We start from the raw sequence: 25,129 nt of genomic DNA, 5'->3' as shown, positions 1-25,129 counted from the left end.
TAACCAAGTGTTTTAATCGCTACCGAGAGAATTGAAGCTGTGAAATAAGGCATTGGCAGGAAGTTGGATTGCAGAAGTTTTAAAGTTGATAAATAACATAGTTGTGAAAAGGAGCCCGGCCCTGTGGCTCTGTGGAAACACTTCATGGCTTCACTTCTTGATTATAGAACGTTTGAGACTCAACAACATTTTTCTTTTTGATAAAAAAATGAATGGTAAATAACTAAATGTTAACACTTATAGAAATAACTGATTCTTCTTTTCTGTCAGTTTCTCACAAACATGCAAAGAACAAACCCTTTATTGTATCTTATTCTATGACTGGAAACACATATGTACTAAAACTATGTGTTTTATTACATACTGTCTGTATATTGAACTACAATCATTATATCATAAAGACTCTTTTAAGACAGAATAATTTTGCAAATGATTTTGTTGAAAGACAGTCATACAGGTTGTCTGACATAATTTTGTGAGAAAATTATGAACATTCTGTGGAATTCTAAATCCATCCATCCTCTTCCTCTGCTTAAATGGGACTGGGTCGTGGGGACAGAGGCCTGAGCAGAGAAGTCCAGACCTCTCTTTCCCTGACCACCTCCTCCAGCTTATCTGGAGGAACACCATAGTACATAGTACATATAAACATGGTCAAGTCAAAATGGGTCAAAAAAGACATTTGTGATAAAAGTGCTGAATAATTTATAAAAAAATAAAGGTTTTGTATCACTTTTTAAAGAAAATTGTGTTTTTAAAGTTTTTTTTTAAATACAAGTTTCTTCTCTCTTGGATCGGCTGGAGTGTGTTTCTGATTTCTTTTCCACAATGCAGGATTAACATCTCTGAACCCTGAACTTTCCTCAATGTGACCAGAAGAGGGCACCGAGTGACTTGTGATGTGGGAGATAATACGTTTAAAATTTTTATTTTCAGCTGTTAATATATAAACTGTTCTCATTTATGTTTGTTTGGAGGGATTTGGGGGATGTTCATAGCTATTGTACAGGCTAAATCCAGCAAAATCTGAATCCAGAATTTTACATTATCAATTCAAAACCCACAGACATCTGATATTTCATGAAGTTAATTCCTGCAGCCTAAATGCATTCAGATCATCATATTACATCTTCTGCTTTGATCGGCCTGATTGGACTCTCTGTTTAAAAACTCCTGTAATCTCATCGTGACTTGCAGTGCACGGGACTCACACATTAGCTCACTAACTCTCACACATGACCCCAAAAATCTGCAGGAAGAAATCAATAAAAGTTTGTTTCTGCAGGCTGATACTGTCAGACTGAGTCACGGCTTCTGTTTTGTCGTCTCTTTCTGCTCAAAGGCAGTGTTACTGTTAAACTATGGCTATCTCAGAGTTAAAACTAGCACAGCTCACAGATAGTTCACTTTTGCACTGTTGGTCTGTGTAGAAGAAGAACGCAGCTGTGAGAAGGGGCTGACCCTGTTCTGCTGTCAGTGGTATAAAGCACTTCCACATTGTTGCATTTCAGAGAAACCTCGAGACTCTAGAATGATTTTCTTTGTGATTCTTGTGTTGCTGTCCTGCACTGAGGCTGAAGGTAGGAAAAAATGTCTAAATATTAGCACACATATAGTAGCAGTATATAACAACTGCTTCTTTAATTCAACAGGGACAGAACCGGCAAAGATGAAAAGTGCAAATGTTTTCTTTTATAATAGTGTTCTCTGCAAAAAGTATCTTTCATTTTTTGCAGCGGGTAAAAGACTTGATTAATGTCTCGAACTACATTAGTCAAGAGTTTAATCAGAGCTGTGTCTCTGACAGGCTGAATAAGCTCTGACAAGTTAGTCAATCTAAATATAGTCACTTCCTCTTTCTTGCAGTGACTCTGTTTCCTGGTTGTGAAAGGAAATAGAACCAACACATCGAAAGCACATCCAAGAAGGTTATGTGCCCGTGTTAACCAGTGTGTCCTAACATGCCAATTTTGTTTTTGGTGGAAGGGGAGGAAAAAAACACTGTGGAAGAAATGTCATTGTGTCTCAGATAATGTTTTTCAAAATAGTTCTCTGTCCTGGGTGAAGATGTGCTATTGAATTATTAAAAGAGAAGTAGTGTAAATGGAGAATCTTGAGAATTATTAAGCACTGTCCTGTTATATGAGTTATATGTTTGCTATTTAAAGCAAAGAGTATAAGATACATTTATCTGAAAAGTTCAAAACAACATCAGAGTTAAAGGCTGATTTCAGGCACAGATGAGGAGCAACTGCTAACAACTTTTCATATTTTGACCTCTTAACAACACTGTGAACTGTGTAAAATCTTACCCTGCTATAAAAGAGGTAAAAGAGCTGCTTAATAAATCATTTTAAAGCAACTAGTTCCCCATTAATTTCCAATCATAATAAAAAACACTATAAAAATAATAAAAACAAACGAGGTGTGAGTAGAAGACTTTACGTCTTACGTCTCTCTTCAGGTCTTTATAGGGTCTGAAAATGTGCTTGTACTTCATGGAATTAACTTACATCCGCCATCTGTTGTAGTAGTGAAATAGAAACTTAATTTACTACCAAAAAACAGTTATTATCAAGATGCAATAGTGTTTGACAGTGTTGAAGGATAGGAGGAGTTACAGACTGGAAACAGACAGTTTGGGTCTGAAAGGTTAAGATTAAGGCTTTTAAATGTTGTATAATTTATCTCAGTCTTCTTTTCATTTTTCATGGTCGATTCCTTCATTGATGATTTTTGGTTAAATTTGGTGACAACACTTACAACATCAACACTAATAAAAACAACAGTTACCCACTATAATAATTTTATCTCACTGAGCATTAAATCAGAGAATCAGAAAGTTGAAAGGTGTGGGTGGACAAAAAAATGACAAACATGTTTTTTTAAGTGTGTGCGAGGCCAAGAATGCAACTTTCAAAGTAATCCTAACCATGTCATGACCTTTGGTTGACGTATAAACTAGAGTGAAAGATTGCTGGAACTCTTTCGCAGCTGTTAATTTAGTAGTAAGACTAGATTGGTGTCATATATTTGCTCATATCTCAAGATATGAGAGGTGGGCTGTCCGAAGTGAGATGGAAGCTGTATCTCATGACAAGTTCAGGTTTTCCACAACAGCTTTATCTGAAATGTGAAACTGATTATTGTTTGGTGGGTGCTACAAACGCAAGCAGTTAGCTGTGACTACACAATAATGAAAATAATCAAACAATAGCGAGGAGCAGCAGGTGGTGTCAGGGGAGGTTGACCAACAAAGATGGTCTCCATCGTCCAATCATGCCTCCCCCTGTGTGAGTAGGTTACCAGGACCTCATCAAAGTGCTTTGTGAGGTGTGCAGAGCAGGACAAGGCAGGTGAAAAGCTGTGGTGAAAAAAAATATAACAAAAAAACAAAACATTCACAACACTGCAATGCCGTGTGTGTCAGGTCCTTTTTGTGTTGCATTTGTATTTGATTTAACATAAATGGAGCTGGATGTTCATGACTGATATTTTTTGTTTTTCCTTTTCTGTTAGGTCTCCAACATGTATTTGTGCTGCATGGAAAGGACTTACACCTGGATACAGAGAAACTTGTTAAACTTGACAAAAAGACAGATTTGTTCTGGAAAAGTAATTCCAGTAACAATATAGCTAAATGTGTTCTTAATAGAGATCCAGTAGTGTTTATAGAATATGCAGGAAGGGCTGAGTTGTTTGGACCAAATTGCTCTTTGAAATTAAAGAAAGTACAACACAGTGACAGTGGAGATTATAAAGCAGTTGTGGTTGGGGGACGAGACCAGACTGTGGCTGGATACAAGGTCATAGTTCAAGGTAGGTTTCGTTTTACATTATTATTTTGAAATGTTGATACGTTATAGACGCGTTTTAAATACTTTCACACGTGTTGTTTCCCAGATCCAGTGACTCCTGCCAAGCTGACAGTGGAGTCTGTGTCCAAGAGCTCAGACTCCTGTAACCTGACTGTGACCTGCAGCACAGTGGACTTTAACATCAGCAGTAGTTTTAGATGTGATGGTAAAATCTGCTCTCATGCAGGAGAAAAGGAATTGAAGGCCACAACAAAATTTTCCTCTTTAAGTGTTTACCTGCAGCAAGACACCATTTTCTGTAATCACAGCAACCAAGTGAGCTGGAATCAAACCATGAAGGTGCTCAAATCTTACTGTGAAACAGAGACAGGTGAGAATAAAGGTCATAATGAATGAAAAACTGAAATAACCAGATTTTTAAAGGACTTGCTGTGTGGTGTTTGCATGTTGTCCCCATGTCTAACTACATGTCTTTGGATTGTGGGAAAAAGCATCCACAATCCAGGCCAAATACTTGAATTGTGAATCAGGTGTTCTGCATTCAATAAGATGCCACACAAATTATTTGTGAACATCGCAAGCCTGATACCTGCAGGTCTGAAGGCAGCAGGTGTATCACTCCTCCTGTTTTCTACCTGGAGACAGCAGTCACCTCATTGTTCTGACACACAACACCAAACTATCCACAACACGACACTCTAACTACACAAGACAACACATTAACTACACACTACAAACATGCTAAACGTCACAAATCTCCCACATCTCAAAACTCGCTATCTCTCTATCTTCTGCTCTCTCTCTCTCTCTCTCTCACCATCACTCCTAAAACTTTCCCCTCTTCCTAAACCACTGAATGTCATGTTGCCACATCATTTTTTGATTGGTCGACATTGTACATTTTTCCACCAACACGAAAGGGCTGTTTTTAGTTTTTTTTAGTTTTTGCTCATAAGCAGAGAGTGCTTGCTAGCGCTGTCCTTACATGACGAAACTATTCAGGAAAAACGCCGCGTATATATTGTTTATCATGACTCTGGTTTTACGTGGCCTATCAACACAATTTAAAAACTGGTATATATCACCTTGTTGCTTTGTCATCTTGAAGTGGTCATGTGATTGGCTTACCACGACTACTTTGTTCTTCCTCAGTCAAACAGCAGCACTCATGAGATTGTTTTGCCCTCTTAGCTCCAGGTGTTGTGCTAAAAAGTGATCGTCTGCCAGAAAGTGATTGCCGTCCGTGTGAGCAATCCTCATTGTGAGGAACTAAAAATTTTTTAGTTCTAGTTCTTTAGTTCTTTTTAGTAATTTCTAATACTTTGCTGGCAATGACACCATGAAGTCTTGAACTCATGGACATCACCAGATGCTGGGTTTTCTCCTTTTGTTGCTCTGCCAGGTCTTTACTGCAGAGGATTGCAGTAGCTGTTTGTGGGCCCTTCTTCTCTTTATGGCAGACGTAGATACTCCTACCTCTTGGAGTTTGTTGTTCACTTTGTTGGCTGTGAAAATGATTCTGTAATCAGCCACCACTGTTGTCTTCCGTGGACATCCATTTCGTTTTGTATTGCTGAGTTGATCAGTGCTTTCTTTCTTTCTCAGGATGTACCAAATTGTAGATTTTGCCACTCCTAATATTGTAGTATTTTCTCAAATGGGATTTTTCTGTTTTTGCAGCTTAAGGATGTTGTTTCACCTGCATGGAGAGCTCCTTTGACTGCATGTTGTCTGTTCACAGCAAAATCTTCCAAACACAAGCACCACACCTTAGAATCTAAGGTCCCCAATCCCAGTCCACGAGGGCCGGTGTCCCTGCAGGTTTTAGATCTCACTCTGGGTCAACACACCTGAATCACGTGATTAGTTCATTACCAGGCCTCTGGAGATCTTCAAGACATGTTGGCTGTGTCCCAATTCAGGGAATGCACGCTTGAAGTACGCATTTCAAGTGCGATTACGTCACCGCCACGCGACGACGGCTGTCCCAATTCAAAGTGTACTTCAAATGCATACTCCAAATGCGCCATCGATTTCCCCAAATATCAAGCGTGGTCCGGTGCACGCTTCGTGGCCCCATATATCCCACAATTCATAGCGCAGCGGTGGGTGTGGATAATTTTGCTGCAAAATACGGCAGAAGGGAGCGGCCGAAGAGTGAAGTGGCAAAAGTAAGTACTGAATATTATGTCACTTATTTATGTGCGAATGTTTAAGAACATTAAAACATTACTGTTGGCCACATGTCGGCAAAGTTATGTGACATTAGTGATGTTTGTACTTTCAGCGGTAACTTGGTTTTAAAGCCTTTACTTCTACATATATATATATATATATAGTTGACCTTAATCTTACAGAGAATGTGATGATTTTATGGATAATTAAAGTCAGTCATATATCCACAAACACAACAAGCTGAAAGTCAGTGATGCTGCTCGGTTTGCAGTCCTGAATATCACGGCACAAGCAGGATTCACTGCACTGTTAATGTTAGCTATGTTATATTGCTGCCTCTGTTCGGTGGTATCGAGCCAAACGGACTTTAACGTGTGTTTGAACGAGCTGACGGTTCACTCGTTAAGCTGAAAGAAAGATGCTTTAATCACAGGAGTCACACATGTGTCCACTGCACCATCTGGGAACTCTTCTTGTTTAGCACTCGTAATAACACAATCACTAAATCCTCCTTTGCTGTGCTGTTTTGTAGCAGTGTATACACCTGAGACTGTCACCTGTCTGTCTGTCCTGCACTCTCTCTCTGTTTCTTTCTCTCTGATTGTGGAATAAAAGTATGAACATGTATTTATAAGTTACACTTGTGTTTGAATCCTGCAGCTTATCACACATTTGATTTCCATGTGTGACAACTGCAAGTGTCCAGAGTGAGGACAGACTGAGGGACCCACTGCTGCACATCATCTGTGAGGCTTTGCACCCCTCATGATCCACCAGGACAAACTCAGCAGTGTGTGAGGAAGAGGAGGAGGAAGAGCCAGCAGCAGCTGACAGATGGAGAGAATAGACAGACTGTTCCCTGTTTGTGAAGGACTGCTAGAAAAGTTTAACATAACTAATTGTCTGTCCTGAATCAGTCTTATTAGGTAATGTTCAAATAATGTTATCATCCCAGTGTTTTCAGTGTGGGAGAAAGTACTCAGGGCCTTCAAGTTAAACACTATGAAAGGCAGCAACAAGTTTAATATTCAGAAACCTAAAGTATGTATCAGCAGCAGAATGGACCTAAAAATAAATGTTTGCTTCAGTTCTATGAAGCTTTGAGTATTTTGGATTAGTAGCACTGCTGTGTTTGTTGCATCATATTGCTGTAATTGTTTATATGCTTTATATATTCTGAGGTAAGTTGATCTATAGTGTTACATCATATTCTATAAGGATGTTATGTGTTTGTATACTTTCTGCCCAGTTTGACCCATTTAGCAGAAGTCAGCCTGTTTAAGGCTCTGATATCTATTCTGTATGACTTAAAGCAGTTATGACATGCTCTGATTTTCTCACCCAATAAAGGAATATTTCATATATCAGTCTACTCTTCATTGTATCAGAAACAGTTTTCACAGCTCGTACATTTTCCTTTTTACACATATATGTAAGTATTGAGCCAAATGTAATAATGCCTACATACTGAAAGAACAATATTTGTCTCATGTATAATACATCTATATATACGCTGTCAAAGATACTTGTCTTTGAGTGAAGATTTAAGGTGATAGGAAATATAAATAACTGCAACTTTAATCTTTGACCCAGAGTTCAAGCTCACTGCTGTAATATATCCTGTAATATATATATATACCATAATAATCTGACAATACTATAATATTGGCCATATTATATTTACATTACCCCAGTGAGATGATTTTAGTCTCATGAACAACGTTAGCTAAATGTTATTTACTAACTAATCTTGAAATGACTGTTCAGTACAGAAATGAAGCCCAACAATCATGTTTTACAGTCCCGTGGTCTCAGCCTCAGATACTCAACTAATCAAAGTGATGTCATGACAAAAATGAATGACCAACAAAACATTTTTTGTCCTTCATTTCTGTCACACACTGCTGTATGACACGTTTCTCGCAGTTAGTATCATGGTTGCTAGGCAACCTAGACAGCGCGACAAGGGCTAGACCGTCCCATTTCACAACCCTCTCACTTCCTCACTTCCCGTACTTGTAGTACGCACCGTCCGTAGTACGCGTAGTGTGCGTACTTCAAGCGTGCATACCCTGAATTGGGACACAGCCGTTGAGATGGTAATTTATCCATTTAAATCAGCTGTGGTGGATCAAGGACACACCTAAAACCTGCAGGGACACCGGCCCTCGTGGACTAGGATTGGGGACCCCTGCCTTAGATCAACTCCAGGCCTTTTATCTGCTTAATTGATATACGAAGGAATTGCTCACACCTGCCCATGAAATAGCCTTCCAGTCAATTGTCCAATTATGTTTGGTCCCTTTAAAAAGAGTGTCGGACATGTTAAGGAGCTAAAACTCCTAAACCCTTCATGAAACCTGAGTCTACAAATTATGTCCATGTCCATTATATAACTACAATTGGAATATGTGTATGTATTAGTGTCCAAATATATATGGACCTAACTGTATATAAACTTCAGTCCTTCCTGTGTCCTTTGTCATTGGTGTCGTTTGCTGCACTCCGTGTTGTTTGCTGTCAGGCCTGTGAGTTTCTTACTCATGCTTCCTGTCTGAAGTTTTGGTTTTGAATATTGTTTGGAATCTAATTTAGTCACAATAAAGGCTCGCTTTTTCTCTGGAATGCTGAATACAGTTGGGATACATTTAGAAATAAATTACCTGTATTTCTGAAATGTAAAAGATTTCTTGAGTCAGACAAAAGAAACTGTAGTTCCAATTTGTTTACTGTCTTTCATTATTTCTGCTCATGTCTGCAGGTATCTCCATCTGTGTGGTGAAGACAGTCGTGTTCTCTGTTGGTCTGATCATCATGGTGATTGCTGTCATCAGTGTCCACATTATGGAGAAGATTAAGAAGCGAAAATAAAGAAGAGGCTTTCCACTTACACATATAGCTAATACACTTTTAGAAAATGTTGAAGTTATAGATACCAGTGATAGATAACTACACAGGTTAACACATTTTGGACGTTTGCTAATTTTTATGCAGATACCGTTTTTGGTTATATAGCACAAAATTAGGTATTGCAAATGTTTTGTAAGTATAGACATTTGCACATTTAATTCAGTTAATTTTCTGTTGAATGTAAACATAACAAACGCTCCACAAGACATGCATGGCAGACATGTTAAAAAATCTCAAATATCACACACGGAATCTGTATCACTTTGTAAATAAAATGGTTGTTGCTCATGTTAATAACATTACAGAAGATTTCATCTTGAAAACAAAAAGTTTTGGGGGTCTAACACCTGAACTGAAGAAACTGTCAAATTAATCAATGTAGGTTAAAAATTTTCATTTTACTTCAATAACTTAGCTTCCTAATGTGGGGAGACAAGGGTAATTAAATAGTTTTAGTGCTTTGCCTGTAAAACTCAGTATTCCCACCATGTTTTGGGGAGTAAAAGCACCAGTAAGGCACACTAAGATGACGTAAGAGACATGATTCCACAATTCATAACATTACGTTTATTATTAGAAAAAAAGAAAGAATTAAATTTAAAACTCTACACATCCAACCACAAAGGTAAGTGGGGTTCAGGACTGAGGCTTAGCAGACGGTTTACCAGTAATGGTTACCAGTACAAGGTAACCATTCTCCCAGTCTCCACAAACCAAGCAAGCCTCTGCTGGGACCTGGGAGGAGTCTTTTGAATGTCGTTGGGATCAGCGAGCATGCACTGAGGAAGGGAGAAAAAGAAATATTAGAGGATATCTTTGTCACCAGACACCTGCACATACTGTAGCTTTGCTGGGGAGACCTGACATTAACAAGCTGGAGCTTGTGGCCCATCTGGAGAGCATAACTATAGAGACACTCAAAAATTGCTATACAAAGCTATGCAGTGGTCTCGGAGAAGTACGTCAGCCGTACAGCATCCAACTGAAACCTGGAGCTCAGCCTTTTTCCTTAAAGACACCATTACCTCTGATGGATAAGGTTAAGCATGAGCTGGCTCATATGGAACAACTGGGGGTGATCAGCAGAAGTGAGGAGCCAACTGATTGGTGCTCAGGCATGGTGGCGGTATCAAAGAAGACAGAAGCCGTGCGCATAAGTGTTGACCTTACACACCTTAATGAGTCAGTGTGTCAAGAGAAAATGATACCGCCATCGGTGGAGGAAGCACTGGGCAGATTGGCTAGAGCCAGCATATTCAGCAAGCTGGATGCTAACATGCGGTTCTGGCAAATACCTCTGATGGAAAATTCAGCCAAATACACCACTTTCATCACACAGTTCAGGCGTTATTACTTCAAGAGACTGCCCTTCGGGATTGCTTCAGCACCAGAGCATTTCCAGAACAGGATGGTCACAGAGGTTACAGATGGCATGGAAGGGGTGGTTTGCCACATGGACGACGTGCTAGTCCGGGGCAGAAAACCTACCTTCTTGTTGTGGATTACACCTCGAGATTTGTGGAGATTCACACCTTCAAAGTTAGAGGATGCAGAGGGGCAATCCATCATCTCAAAGGGATTTTTGCATGTCACGGGATCCCCGAGCAGCTGGTTACACATAATGGGGCATAGTTTTTGAGGGCAGCTTTTGAGACATCATGAGCAGCCCAAAATATCCCCAAAGCTATGGCAAAGCCGAATGAGCAGTTAAGACTATCAAGAATCTATTAAGGAAAGCCCTGATCCACACTTGACTCTACTACAGAGCCACCCCACTGAAGAATGGCTACAGTCCAGCCCAACTCTTGATGGGGAGACATCTTCACACCACTGTGCCAACACTGCCATCTCTGCTTGACCCTGCACTTCCTGATAGTGTGGTTGTTGCCAGGAGGGAGAAGGAGAGGAGGACTAAAGAGGCACAATCTTCGTCATTGCGCACAAAGCCACGACGGGCTCAGTCCAGGACAAGAAGTGTGGATCACAGACCAGAGAGCCAGTGGCGCCGTTATTGGCTGCCAAACAACACCACGACAATATCTCATAGAGGGTTCATGGGAGAATTAGGCGGAACCGTCTGCATCTTGTTCCCATGAAACGCCCTCCAGACCAAACTGAGAGTGATAGTGGGGAGCCAGAATCTGTGGGAGCCAGGGAGCAGTGCTGTACGGACATTTCAGAGACGATTTCTCCAGAACTTCCATCTACACCCAGAATAAGATCTGTGAGACCAACCAGACTGGACTTTTGACTGGTCACATGAAAGAACAGGTTTAGATAAGAATAACCTTCATTCATAGTAATCTTTGCACAGTAAGGGGTAAAGGTAAAAGCTAAAGTTTGTCATATTCAAATATATATGTTCAGAAGTTGGGAAATGCCGGATATGGGATGAGATAGACTAGTAAGAGTTTGTTTTACTGAAGGTTAATTAGAGTTAAGGGTTTTCGTTATATAATATTTCTTACAGGTAAGAATAGGAACAGACCTTCCAGCCACAGAGACAGAATAACCCACTAAGGTCTGGTGAGTCAGTGGTAGTCTACCCATTGATTCAAGAAAGGGGAGATGTGGTGTAATTGCATTGCACAGTAGGATGTTAACAGAGCCAGTCAGTGTAGTTAGGCATGACGGCAGCTAGAGGGCGAGACTGGTGGATTTGAACACAAATGAAATGTTTGAACCGAGTAAGAACGGCCGAATAAAGAGTTTTTTTCTTACAATGGTCAGAAAAAACATACAGAAAACATGAGGAGGGATAAAATGTCAGTGGCCTCCACCTGTAAAACCATTGCTATCTTTTGGTTCTAGTATTTCTGCTTCTCTAGTGCACCTGCAGTTAATTTTATTAACACTAAAGCAGCTGTTTGAGCAGTGCATTTTAATAACTTGAAAGTGGGTTTTATTGTTTTTCACATACTACTGTAGTTAATCAATGAACAAAATTACAGGCTTTAGGGTAAAAGAAGCAAACTAAATCATTTCCATATAGTGCACACCATCAGTAACTGCTTTTCATATTCTGTAAGAGAAACTCGTGAGTGTCACAGTTTGGGTCTACTTTGTTTTTGGGGTTTTTTGCCTGTTCTTTGTGTTGCAGGTTGTGAGTCTCTGTCATCTGTGTGGTGAAGGTAGTAATATTCTCAGTTGGTTTGATCATCATGTTGCTTGTCATCACTGTAGAGAAATTTAAGAAAGAAAAATAAATTGTGCAGTGCTTACCCACTGCACATAGACCTCCCACACTTTTATAACAAACTTGAAGTCATAACTTTTTTATATTGATCTCTGTTTTGTTCAGTTTATACACTGCAAAGAAATCATGATGACTTTGAAATTTTTAAAACAGGAAATTGTAAATGTTTTATGAAGAATGCAGTACATGGTTTAAAAGCACTAATAGAGAATTCAGATACATTCACTTATCACATTTTCATTTTACACATTTGAATGTCAATGCAAATTTGCTTGAAAAGAACTTTACAAAGCAGCTATGATAAAGGTAATTATTTTTGATGAAATAGCCAAAAGTCAAGTCATTGCATCACTTTGTGAATAAAATGGTTGTTTATCCTGATAAAGTTGCTTTCTGAGATTTTATGTTGAAAGCAAACACAAAAGAAGTATTTCTGATTCCTATTCCAGAAAGCAGGTTTAAGGTGCTTCTTCAGTGTGAGGGATCAACTAATAATTACAAAGTTATAAACCCCAAAGTTAAGCTAATTTAAAATCATCAAAGACAAACCTATCAATCTCTGATATCTTAGAAGTTACCACTTCTGTCTTCTTTGTATTATTTTGAATGTTTATGAGACACTGGAAAGCAAGTGACACCATCATTTAACATGGGTTGACATAATTTAACATTCAAAGTAACCTAAGAATGAAAAAAGGGTTCAAACATATACCTAAGATGAAAATTGGTTATCTTCCCCAATACAGCAAGCTGCATATTCAATATGACATGCTGACAGTTTTCTGGTATCCTAAAAGTCATGTCTCATGTTCAAATTCACATATAAAACTGTTTTGTTAACCAAGTTCATAAATAACACAGCTGTGAGATGGAGCCTGGCCCTGTGGCTCTGTGGAAACACTTTCTGGTTTCACTTCTTGGTTACAGAGAGCTATAGATGCTTCTTTTCTGTGAGTCCAGTTTGTCTCAAATTGAACACCAAGGCAAAACTCACAAACATGCAAAGAGCAAAACTATGTTTTTTATTACATACTGTGTGTATATTTAACTACAGTCATTATATCATTAAGATTCTTTTAAGCCATAATAATTTTGCAAATTATTGTTGTTGATAGACAAATATATTTTTGACATTATCTTATGATAAAATTATGGAAAAAACACAAAACTATGTAAATTTTGTTTTAACAGCTGAATTCAGCTGAAATTCAGATCTATTTCAATGTGCTACGAGGTTCGGGTGCAAACTGATGTATGGCAAACACAAGCTTGTCTCTTGGTCTAATAATTGTATTTCTCCTTTTTGTTCTCGATCTGTGAAAAGATGCAACTTCCACTTTTTTTTATTCTACATCTGTTTTTTTTGTGCAAGCATTTTTGCTTAACATGTAAAACCTAAAGGAGTGTTACATCCTGAAGAGGTCACCGCAAATGAAGCTATTTAAAAGTGAATGCAATATTACCGTAACTGTAAGGATTAAACTTCAGTATTATATGTTAAAAAGCAGATAGTCTGAAACAATTTCAACCATTATGTTTATATCTTTTTCACTTCTGTAGTTCATGGGGAAAGTTAAAATGCTGAGCAATAACAATAAGACATTTTCATTCTGTTGAATTCTAAATGTTTTACTCATAAATAACTAAGAATAAATTCTTTATGTCTCCATCATATGTTTGGCCCTTCAGATAAAGTTGGGGCCTCTTCCTGTTAACTGTGACAAATAACAAAGGAAACTTTGTTGCTAAACCTGTGAGTGGATCTGGGAGATGTTTTTGGTGGTTTTTGGTTTTTTACTTTTACTCATTACAAGATGTGCCTGATATCTCTGATTGTGATTTTCAACAAAAAATGCCTCAAATGTTGAAGCTTTAATAATGTATTGTTTGTGCATTAAAGCAAAAGTGTTAATTCATGTGCATTCTTTAATGGAGTTTTAGATAAATTAATGCAATTTCATGCAAAAATCAAGCAATAACACCGTGTTTGCAAACTTGATGACAAAGTGTCTTGTGGTTGCTTTTGCCCAATAACACTGCAGCCAGCTGTTGTGAAAAAGGAAAAAAATGAGACAGTTGTAACACTGTCATCCTTGCATTCTTTCTCAGTTACACATTTTGGAGTCATAGAAGTTAGAGATTGAACCACGTCTTTTGTTGTAATGGTGGCACTGCTGTTCTATTTTACTAAAAGACATGAATGGGTCAGACAAGACATCTGCGATAAAAGTGCTCTTGTTTTTTCTTGCTGATTAGGTTGTAAACAATAAAGACTATGTATCACTTTATAAAGAAAATTGTGTTTAAAGTTTTTTCTTAAATACGAGAACAAAAGCAGTGTTTTTGATTTCTTTTTTCACAATGCAGGGTCTGAACCCTGAACTCTGTGTTTCTTCAATGTGACCAAAAGAGGGCAGTGAGTGACTTGTGATGTGGGCTGCAGGGAGATCATACCTTTAGAATTTTTATTTTCAGCTGTTAATATATAAACTGTTCTCATTTATATTTAGTTGGGGGGATTTTTGGGATGTTCATAACTACTGTACAGGATAAATCCAGGATGAACTAAATCCAGAATTTTACATTATCAATGAAAAACCCACAGACATCTGATATTTCATAAAGTTAATTCCTGCAGCCTAAATGCATTCAGATCATCATATTACCTCTTCTGCTTTGATTGGCCTGATTGGACTCTGTCTTTAGAAACTCAGACTCCTGTAATCTCACTGTGACCTGCAGTGCACGGGACTCTCACATTAGCGGCACATTTAAATGTGACCTGTAGGAACGAGTCATGGCTTCTGTTTTGCCTTCTCTTTCTGCTTAAAGGCAGTGTTACTGTGAAACCATGGATATCTCAGAGCTAAAACTAGCACAGCTCAAAGATCGTTTGCACTGTTGGCCAGTATAGAGGAACAACGCAGCTGTGAGAAGGGACTCACCCTGTTCTGCTTTCAGGGGTATAAAACACTTCCACGTTGTCGGATTTCAGAGAAACCTCGAGACTCTAGAATGTTTTTCTTTGTGATTCTTGTGTTGCTGTCCTGCACTGAGGCTGAAGGTAGGGAAAAATTGTCTAATTATTAGCACACATACAATATACAAAGTATATAGCAACTGCTTCCTTAAATCAACAGGGACATAACTGACAAAGATGAAAAGTGCAAATGTTTTCTTTTATAATACACTCAAAAAAATGAAACGTTGACTTTAATTAAAATTATTTTGTCAACAGGTTCCACGAAATTGCATTGTGTTAGTTTAAAGCAAAAATCTTTAGTTCATCTAATTTTAAAAAACTACTTAAGATTAACAAGAGATATTTAAGACTACCTAAATCAAATTATGTTGTATGAACATAAATGATATATTTACAGGTTAGATAGTTTAGATTAGTTACTTCAACACATTTCTAATATTTGTGGCAGTAAAATGTTAAATTTAAGTTAGATTAATTCAAATATTATATTTTCAGCCACCTTGTGCTTTACTAATTAGTTTTACATAAATCTATTTTGTCAACAGGTTCCACACAAATGAATTAAGTACATCCAACTTATTTTTTTAAATTTCTTTTATTGCCAACACATTCAGTGAGCATTTGTGTAAACCCAGTCCAAAATAAAACACAACAGGTCATTAGGGTTAGTAACTAACAGTATGTAGACAGATGCAACATCAAGACTTTAAATTAAATGTCTGTATCTGCCAGAAATAGAAGAAAAAAACATTGAAGACCACATAACATGTTGATAAGATGACACTTGAGTTACGCATATGTGATGCTAGTAAGGTCTGTGGAGTGCTTTTTCTTTTAGTGTCTAAAATGGATAGCAAAGTTGGTATTTGCAATGATTGCTTAGGGTCAGTCCAGTAACACAACGCCAATGAAGTGTTTTCCTTTAACAATGCAAAGTGAAGTGTCCACCTCAACAGCCACAATTTAAAAAAATTAATGTTGTAATAATAATAATAATAATAATAATAATAATAATAATAATAATAATAATAATAAATAGTCCACTGATATTAGCAATCAAAGAAAATTATATCACCATCCCAAATAAAACTTAAATAAAGCATGCCAGCATTATGGTCTAACAATAAAACAGCTTGTCAGCGTTCAGTTTTTTTGCAACAGCACAACAGTAACCATTTAACACTTGCCACCCTCAACGTTTATTTTACCAGTGTTAGGGCAAAAAACTTGGGTTGTAAACATTTTAACATGGAAACAATTGTTCGTCTTTAAAAGTCCGCAAAATATACATTCATCCTGCATTCCTAACTACCCTTATTCTTAGTATGTATTGCAATTACCTTTACAATGCACACAATGTAACACAAACAGAATATGAACATATTTCCACCTCATAACAATATACCTTGAACGCTAATATATACACCACCCTTCAACATTTCTGGTGCAGTATCATCTCTCAATTAAATCCTTTAAATCTCAACACTTTTGATTGTCTCTTACTAGCCCCTCCTCCCCCCACAAGAGTAAAATCTCTCAAATTGTAGTAGTTTACAAACTTTTCTAAATTTCTCTTAAATGTAATTTTCCCTTTATCTGTCATTTTCAACAAATTACCATTTTATTCCCATTCAGCCTCTGAAAAACTTCTGTCCATCTGACAGAACATTCATCATCCAAATTAAGGGTTGGCATATTCATTCAGTTTATTCTTGAGTATCTGTACCTTGGTCAAGAGTCTGCTGACATACAGATGAAGGAAGAGCTTCTGAAGTACTTCAAAGAAAGCTTTCAGTCTCGAGGTTAACTGAGATTCAGTGCATATATCCCACCCATTAAGAGTGCACATGCAGAGGCCATGTTTTCCAGGTCATGCAGAACACCCTAGATGGTTATACCCACATCGGCTGGAGGAGTGCTGACATCAGCTTTTTCAATGGTGAAGATAGCAAGGGTAATTTGTTCCAGCTCCCTCTGAACAGTTGTAGCTGTAGCTTAGACACAAAAACAAAGAAAAATGGCGTCCAGTTAAATTAAAAAAAGGAAAAGAAAAAAAAAAGAGCCAAAGCTACCCTTTAATGAAGTAAACACAATATTAGGAACATGCACCCCAGTGCGCTACTATTTTAGACTACAGATTCAACAATAAATATAAATAGTTTGGGTATACAAGAAGATTCCCCAAAACATTTAAACAGGTTCCATGCAAATTACAACAACAACAACAACACTACAACATGCAACAACATTAGTTATTCAAAATTTGGTTTAATACAGATAAAAAACTAAACTAAAATTACCAACCAATTATTCTTTGAAGAGGATGCTTGGGTCTTCATTCAGGTAAAAAGGTAGTACCCTGAGGACACACTCCCTCCCGTTTTCAATAGTTTCCTTCTGTAGAGAGTGACAGAGATACAGGAGAAAACAGATATACTTTAGGATGACACAAACTCACATTATACGCAAAATGAATGACATATTTACTGCACAGATAGACATGTACACAAGACCAACTAATCATCACATGGACATGAATAGTTAACCTGTTGGGTAGGGTTTCCACCACATTATATATGTCCATAATGGGGGTATAGACAAACTAATACATCATCTTTTTTGTATTCAAAAACTGATCTTTAACATAAAAACATTCACTTATGGTTTAACCCGAAATCGAGGGATCAGATTTTACTTATGTTTAGGTAATTTTAATTTTCCAAAGTTTTGAGTACCAAACTTTGTCTTGCTTAATATAAATGTAAGTACACTGTGCAGCTACCATACACTAGCTGTTTAAATTTGAAAGTGATCTTATTAGCCATAATATTTTGCTACCAACAGAATAACGCACCTTTGCGGCTGGAGCCAAAGTTTGTCTAATTTTCTTCACTGCAGCACCTCCTTTTTTCTTGAAGACTTTTATGAGCTGGTCAGTGTATTGGTCAAGTTGTGCAAAAAGCCTTGGAACAAGTGGAGCAGTAGTAATCCTCACAAATTCTGCTTCCACCTGAAAACATGTCAACAAACACAACATACTGTACTGTAAATATACATACTATATGTACACATATACATACTTTATAACTGAAACTAATGTAGAAAGACCTCATTAAAGCTATAATTTTAACACAAACATTTACACAAAATGCTAATGGAGCCATTACAGCTTTTATTGTTATATATCAAGTTCCAAAAAATATTGATCACAGCTGATCTGAAAAGAATTTCATACCTCAGGCCCTTGAACTGCAACCTTTACAATGGTTCAGATCTGGAGAAGAAATAACAGGGGCATTGAATGGGTCACTAAAGAAAAATTAACTTATAAAACAGTTTTGTTTTTAAAAGTATAACAGTTCACATACCACATACAAGCTCAGCAGTACCACATACACCACATCAGTATAGGAGGGAGCAGGTAAAGGCAGGATCTGAGATTTATAAAATAAAACAAGAAATTCATTACGTAATTTCAAGAAGCAAATTATTGATTGAATTACAACTAAATAAAATACTACTCAGAAGAAAAGCAAGAGATTGACACTGCCATGTGCTAACTTTCTATAGAAGCAATTATCACCAGGTCTGTCGACTTCCATTGTCTGCCCACTCATATGTCGTGAATAATTTTATTTAAAAAAGTAAGTGTGTGATTTAACAAACTGTAATTTATAACTATGCTGATCTGTATCACTCCGCTAGGAAACATGCTGTATTTACAGACCATTTTTACATAATACAGATTACTGATAGAGCATAACAATGGTGTCACAGTGGCTTTCGCCCTCGACTTTTTGGATTTTAAATGTCACTTTATGCTATCCTTGCTATCCTATTCGATATTTATGACTCTCGGATTACAGTAAAGGAATCCCAAGAAAGCAAATGAAAAAATAACCCCATGAACCCCTGTAGCTAATCCCTTAATAAAACCAAAAACAATAAAAATGTTTCTTACACAGTCCACAAAATAAGCATGTTAAGCATGTCCAGGACCCAGTAAAACTAATGTAGAACAAGCGCACGCAAACGATATAACATGTCTTATAAGACAAACGCAAAATATAACCATGTTCGACATGTAGATACTACACAACATAGTCAAAGAAAAAAGTGGTCTTACCTCTCAAAGAAACAGCAGCTTGGCGCCAAAACAACGTTTTTAAGTTAAATTTGAAGTCTTGCGCATGAGCAGGCCCAAGCTGTGAAACCTTGTTGTTCTTCGCGGTTTCATTACAACTGTTTTTGCATTACTGCCACCTTGTGGATATACAAAGTATATCGATCCTAATTGACTTAACTTAAATGTTATGCCATCAAGTAACACATTAGTATTATGTACAGTGAATAATAGACACAATTACGTAGACTTGATTAGAAAAACATATGTTAACTTAACAAAAACATATATTTTAAGTAAAATGAAAATAAATAATTAATATACACTGAACAATCCACCTCATTCATTTTTTTGAGTGTAGTGTTCACTATTGCAGCGGGTGAAAGACTTGATTAATGTCTTGAAGTACATTACAGTTTAATCACAGCTGTGTCTTTGACAGCCTAATTAAGTTTTGACAAGTCCATCTAAAATAGTCACTTCTGGTTTCTTGCAGTGACTCAGTTTGTGTGCTAGAAGCTTTCCTGGTTCTGAGAGAAAATAAAACCAGCACAACCAAAGCTTTCAATACAGAGCTTTAGAAGCATTGAACACTGCAGTTCCAGGCTGATTTCATACACAGATGAGGAGTAACTGCTGCCACCTTTTCATACTTTGACCTTTCAACAACACATGCGAAAAACTGTAAAATCTTACCCTGCTATGAAAGCTATTAGAGCTGCCTAATAATTTATTGTAAAACAACTAATTGTCCAATAATTTCCAATGATAATAAAAGACAATATAAATATAATAAATTATATAACGTGTGAGTGCATGATTTTTTACGTCTTTATAGGGTCTGAGAACATGTTTGTACTTAATAGAACAGACTTACATGTGGATATAAAGAAATCTGTTGTAGTAGACAAAAAGAAACTTAATTTACTACCACTAACAATGTTGGTAACTATGATTATAAAGATGCAATCGTGTTTGACATGTGAAGGACAATTGAGTTATTTAGACAAAGTTAGTCTTTGCTTTTAAACTAAAAAAAAAATAGATAAACATGAAATACTGTGTAATGTTCAAGCAGACAGTTAGGGTCTGAAATACTAAGAAAGGCTTTCAAATGTTTTATAACTTTATCTCAGTCTTCATTTCATTTTTCAAGGGTGATTCCTTCATTGCTGATTACCGTTAACTGCTAAGCTTCTAGAAAAGGTTGTGGCTAAGCAACTTATGGCAGCTCTAGATAAACATGGCATTTACGATAAGTTTCAGTCTGGTTTTTGTCGATTTCACTCCACGGAGACAGCTCTTCTTAGGGTCTCTAGTGATATCTTGATGAATAATGATGCAGGGAAATGTTCTGTTCTACTCATGTTGGATCTCACATCAGCTTTCAACACAGTTGACCACCACATCCTCCTTGAAAGGCTACAAAATTGGGTTGGTGTATCTGGAACTGCCTTGGAGTGGTTCTCCTCATATCTCCATCACCGATCCTTTTCTGTGACAGTCTCCGACTTTAGGTCATCCTCTACCTGCCTTACTTATGGTGTCCCTCAAGGGTCAGTTTTGGGGCCTTTATTGTTTTTAATTATATCTTCTCCCCCTCCAGCATATAATGGGCTCTTTTGAGGACATTTCTTATCACTGTTATGCTGATGATATTCAGTTGTACGTTTCTTTTATGCCCGAGGATTTATCTAAGCTTCTGCATCTGAATGATTGCTTAGATTTGATCAAATGTTGGATGGCTGCAAATTTCCTCCAACTCAACAAGGGGAAAACCGAAGTCCTCGTATGCGCCCCGATAGATTTTTATCCCAGATAGTGAAAGCCCTTGGTCCTCTTCCAGTGTATCTTAAATCCTCTATCAGGAATTTAGGTGTCACTTTTGACTCGACTCTCACATTGGATGGGCATGTGAAATCTCTGGTTCGGTCTTGTTTTTATCATTTAAGAAATGTGGCTAAGTTAAGCCCGATTTTATCTCGCTCTGAACTGGAGATTGCTATACATGCATTTATTTCGTCACGCTTGGATTATTGTAATTCGCTGTGTCTAAGCAAAGGTTCTCTGGATCGTCTGCAGGTTGTGCAAAACGCTGCAGCTAGGCTTTTGACAAAATCCTACAAGTACTCACATGTGACACCGTTGTTATCTCAGTTACACTGGCTTCCTGTTAAACTTAGAGTCAATTTTAAGATCCTGGTCTTGACCTACAGAGCTGTGCACGGACTGGCACCAGCCTACATCTTTGATCTGCTACAGCCCTATGTCCCCAGCAGGTCTTTGAGGTCATCTGATCAGGGCTTACTTGCTATAAAAAATACTAAGAGGAGGACTAAGGGTGATAGAGCTTTTGCCACTGTGGCCTCTAGACTGTGGAACTCTCTCCCCCTAACATTAAGAACTGCGGACTCAGTAACTGTTTTTAAAAAACAACTCAAAACTCATCTTTTTAAAACTGCTTTTGGTTAAATTTTTGCCTGTTTTATATTCTCTTTTTAAATCTTTTTATGACTTGTAATCTTATGTGCAGCACTTTGTGATTCTGTCTTGAAAGGTGCTATACAAATAAAAATGTATTTATTTATTTATTATTTATTTGTGGTTTGGTTCTTTGACGTGGTCTGGGAGCAGACACATTCTGTAAGGTTTGGGGGGTTGTAGCTTCCCTATTTCTGTCATGAAGGGAAGCAGAGATAGTTTAATGAATTTGGCAACTCTAGATATTAGAGCTGCACCATCCAAAGTTGTGTGGAAGTCATAACTTCTGATAGGAACTGATTTTCACAAGAAGGTTTATCTGTGAAGTCCATATTTTATTGTTGGAAATGATCTCAACAAACAGTAACTGAAGGACGATGTGTGGCAAGTTACACACAAATCTATATTCATTTTAGAGATATCTGGTGTAAGGGTGTTTTATTACAGCTGAATAACAATTAAACATATTTACACTAATAAATGTGTTTAATTATAAACATATAAACAGATTACACAAAATTGTTGACAAAACAATAATAAAAATACTAAAAAAAATTACTGTATTTAATTTAAGAGACTTCCACTTGCATGTTAATAAGATGATTCTGACATCAGGTTTGTTGTTTTTCTTTTAGGGCTCCAACATGTGTTTCTCCTCCATGGAAAGGACTTACACCTGGATATAAAGAAATCTGTTGTACTAGACAAAAAAACTGATTTGATCTGGAGATTTAATGAAACTAACAATGTAGCTAAATGCTATTTTAATAATGATCCAGTCATGTTTGACAAATATGCAGGAAGGGCTGAGGTCTTTGGACAAAATTACTCTTTGCTATTAAAGAATGTACAACACAGTGACAGTGGAGATTATACTGCAGTCTTGTTTGGGGCACAAGACCAAAAGGTAGCTGAATACAAGGTCATAATCCAAGGTAGGTCTCGTTTTTCATTTTCCTTTTGAAATGTTGATAAGGTACAGTACAGACTTGTTTTAAAACTCTATGCCTGTTACTCTTCAGATCCAGTGTCTCCAGTTAACCTGACAGTGGACTCTGTGTCCAGCAGTTCAGACTCCTGTAATCTCATTGTGACCTGCAGCACAGTGGATTCTCAAATCAGCAGCATTTTCACATGTGATGCCCAAAACTGCTCTCTGGTAGAAAAAGGAAGCTTTAAAGCCCAAAACTATTCTTCCAGTCTCGTTGTCTATTTGCAGCAAAGCTTCATCATCTGTAATCACAGCAACCAAGTCAGCATGGAACAGACTAAGAAGGACATTAAACTTTATTGCAAGGAAAAACCAGGTAAGATTTAAAGACACCACATTCATTTGTACATTCTGCAAAATCATGTCTTGACCCTTTGGTGGGACAGTTGTAACCAATCAGCTGTCTTATAATGAGCACATCCACTCAGAAGTTACCAGAAATTTTGAAGCTTGTGTCTGCTTCTATTGATCTGGAATACAATTTCAATTACAATCTCAAAACCTGTGCTAAATACCTTAGCAGTAGTTGACTGCTTGAAGAATAATTCTGGTTAACACTGGTTGGCATGAGAAATATTCCATATGTATATCACCAAATTTGACAGTTATTATCTTTCTTTTGATAAGAAAATCTAAAATATTCTGAATACTAGAGTGTAAGGTCGATGGCAAAATCTTGCATTGTGGTGGCCCACCAGAGGGCTCCACTCATACCCAGGTGAGGGGTTTCGCCGGGTTTTGCGTGCAATGTGTTCAGTTCATGTTTGGTGGTCAATAAAGTCGGAGGAAAAGGCCAGACCTCCTGTGTTGTCTGTACCTTCACTCCACAGCATTAGATTTTTAAAGATGACAAAACCTGCTCAGAAAATTACAGTCTCTAATGTGTCTATCCGTGCCTATTTATTAAATAAATAAGCCGTTTGTAACTATAGCAACCAGGTCACAATTAAATTAGGTCAACCTAAATTGGTTCTGTACATTACCACAATGAACTTTAAATGAAACAACTCAGATGTAGTTGAAATGCAGACTTTAAGCTTTAATTCAGTGGGTTGAACAAAAAGACTGTATAAAATGTGAGGAACTAAAATTCTTTAGCTCCTCACAATGAATTCATTTCAAGAGCTCAAGATTAATTGGGAAAGTTGAATAAATGAAAATAAAATGTTAATTTCTAATATTTTGGTGGCAGTGACACCCTGAAGTCTTGAACTCATGGACATCACCAGATGCTGGATTTTCTCCTTTTTTATGCTCTGCCAGGTCTTTACTGCAGAGGCGTTCAGTTGCTGTTTGTTTGTGGGCCTTTCTTCTCTTTATTGCTGAATTCACTGGTGCTTTCTTTCTTTCTCAGGATGTACCAAATTGTAGATTTTGCCACTCCTAATCTTAAAGCCTTTTTTCAAATGGGATTGTTCTGTTTTTGCAATTTAAGGATGTTGTTTCACCTGCATGGGGAGCTCCTTTGACTGCATGTTGTCTGTTCACAGCAAAATCTTCCAAACACAAGCACCACACCTTAGAATCTAAGGTCCCCAATCCCAGTCCACGAGGGCCGGTGTCCCTGCAGGTTTTAAATCTCACCCTGGGTCAACACACCTGAATCACGTGATTAGTTCATTACCAGGCCTCTGGAGATCTTCAAGACATGTTGAGATGGTAATTTATCCATTTAAATCAGCTGTGGTGGATCAAGGACACACCTAAAACCTGCAGGGACACCGGCCCTCGTGGACTGGGATTGGGGACCCCTGCCTTAGATCAACTCCAGGCCTTTTATCTGCTTAATTGATATACGAAGGAATTGCTCACACCTGCCTATGAAATAGCCTTCCAGTCAATTGTCCAATTATGTTTGGTCCCTTTAAAAAGAGTGTGGGACATGTTAAGGAGCTAAAACTCCTAAACCCTTCATGAAACCTGAGTCTACAAATTATGTCCATGTCCATTATATAACTACAATTGGAATATGTGTATGTATTAGTGTCCAAATATATATGGACCTAACTGTATATAAACTTCAGTCCTTCCTGTGTCCTTTGTCATTGGTGTCGCTTGCTGCACTCCGTGTTGTTTGCTGTCAGGCCTGTGAGTTCACTAGTGATGCTTCCTGTCTGAAGTTTTGGTTTTGAATATTGTTTGGAATCTAATTTAGTCAAAATAAAGGCTCGCTTTTTCTCTGGAATGCTGAATACAGTTGGGATACATTTAGAAATAAATTACCTGTATTTCTGAAATGTAAAAGATTTCTTGAGTCAGACAAAAGAAACTGTAGTTCCAATTTGTTTAGTGTGTTTCATTATTTCTGCTCATGTCTGCAGGTATCTCCATCTGTGTGGTGAAGACAGTCGTGTTCTCTGTTGGTCTGATCATCATGGTGATTGCTGTCATCAGTGTCCACATTATGGAGAAGATTAAGAAGCGAAAATAAAGAAGAGGCTTTCCACTTACA

The 25,129-nt window shown here is 37.5% G+C and overlaps 2 protein-coding genes and 1 long non-coding RNA gene across 6 annotated transcripts; 2 read left to right on the top strand and 1 right to left on the bottom strand.

Moving 5' to 3' along the window:
* Positions 1 to 1,377: 1,377 nt before the first annotated feature.
* Positions 1,378 to 8,928, top strand: LOC109195707 (uncharacterized). Of its 2 annotated transcripts, none has more exons than XM_025900083.1 (4): positions 1,378 to 1,580; positions 3,520 to 3,819; positions 3,904 to 4,188; positions 8,755 to 8,928. In XM_025900083.1, the coding sequence occupies exons 1-4, from the start codon at positions 1,532 to 1,534 to the stop codon at positions 8,862 to 8,864; spliced, it is 744 nt and encodes a 247-aa protein (XP_025755868.1). In that variant the 5' UTR covers positions 1,378 to 1,531; the 3' UTR covers positions 8,865 to 8,928. The 2 variants fall into 2 exon arrangements, with proteins under 2 accessions (XP_025755868.1, XP_019203934.1); XM_019348389.2 differs by lacking the exon at positions 1,378 to 1,580 and adding an exon at positions 3,400 to 3,430.
* On the top strand, positions 1,511 to 25,129 carry LOC109195706 (uncharacterized). The gene is made up of 5 exons (XM_019348387.2): positions 1,511 to 1,534; positions 15,110 to 15,163; positions 22,322 to 22,621; positions 22,709 to 22,993; positions 24,999 to 25,129. The coding sequence occupies exons 2-5, from the start codon at positions 15,115 to 15,117 to the stop codon at positions 25,106 to 25,108; spliced, it is 744 nt and encodes a 247-aa protein (XP_019203932.1). The 5' UTR covers positions 1,511 to 1,534; positions 15,110 to 15,114; the 3' UTR covers positions 25,109 to 25,129.
* On the bottom strand, positions 15,662 to 19,537 carry LOC109195708 (uncharacterized). 3 transcript variants are annotated; one of them, XR_002057266.2, is made up of 6 exons: positions 19,209 to 19,537; positions 18,451 to 18,516; positions 18,318 to 18,356; positions 17,937 to 18,092; positions 17,383 to 17,479; positions 15,662 to 17,076 (listed from the first exon to the last, which is right to left on the bottom strand). It is a non-coding gene; the product is annotated as an uncharacterized LOC109195708 (long non-coding RNA). The 3 variants fall into 3 exon arrangements; XR_002057265.2 differs by having other exon boundaries at positions 17,387 to 17,479; XR_003214804.1 differs by having other exon boundaries at positions 15,662 to 17,070; positions 17,387 to 17,479.

The sequence above is a fragment of the Oreochromis niloticus genome, linkage group LG18, assembly GCF_001858045.2.
Source record: "Oreochromis niloticus isolate F11D_XX linkage group LG18, O_niloticus_UMD_NMBU, whole genome shotgun sequence".
Taxonomy (NCBI): domain Eukaryota; kingdom Metazoa; phylum Chordata; class Actinopteri; order Cichliformes; family Cichlidae; genus Oreochromis; species Oreochromis niloticus.
The sequence above is the reverse complement of the archived record's forward strand: the minus strand, read 5'-3'. Positions and strand labels throughout refer to the sequence as shown.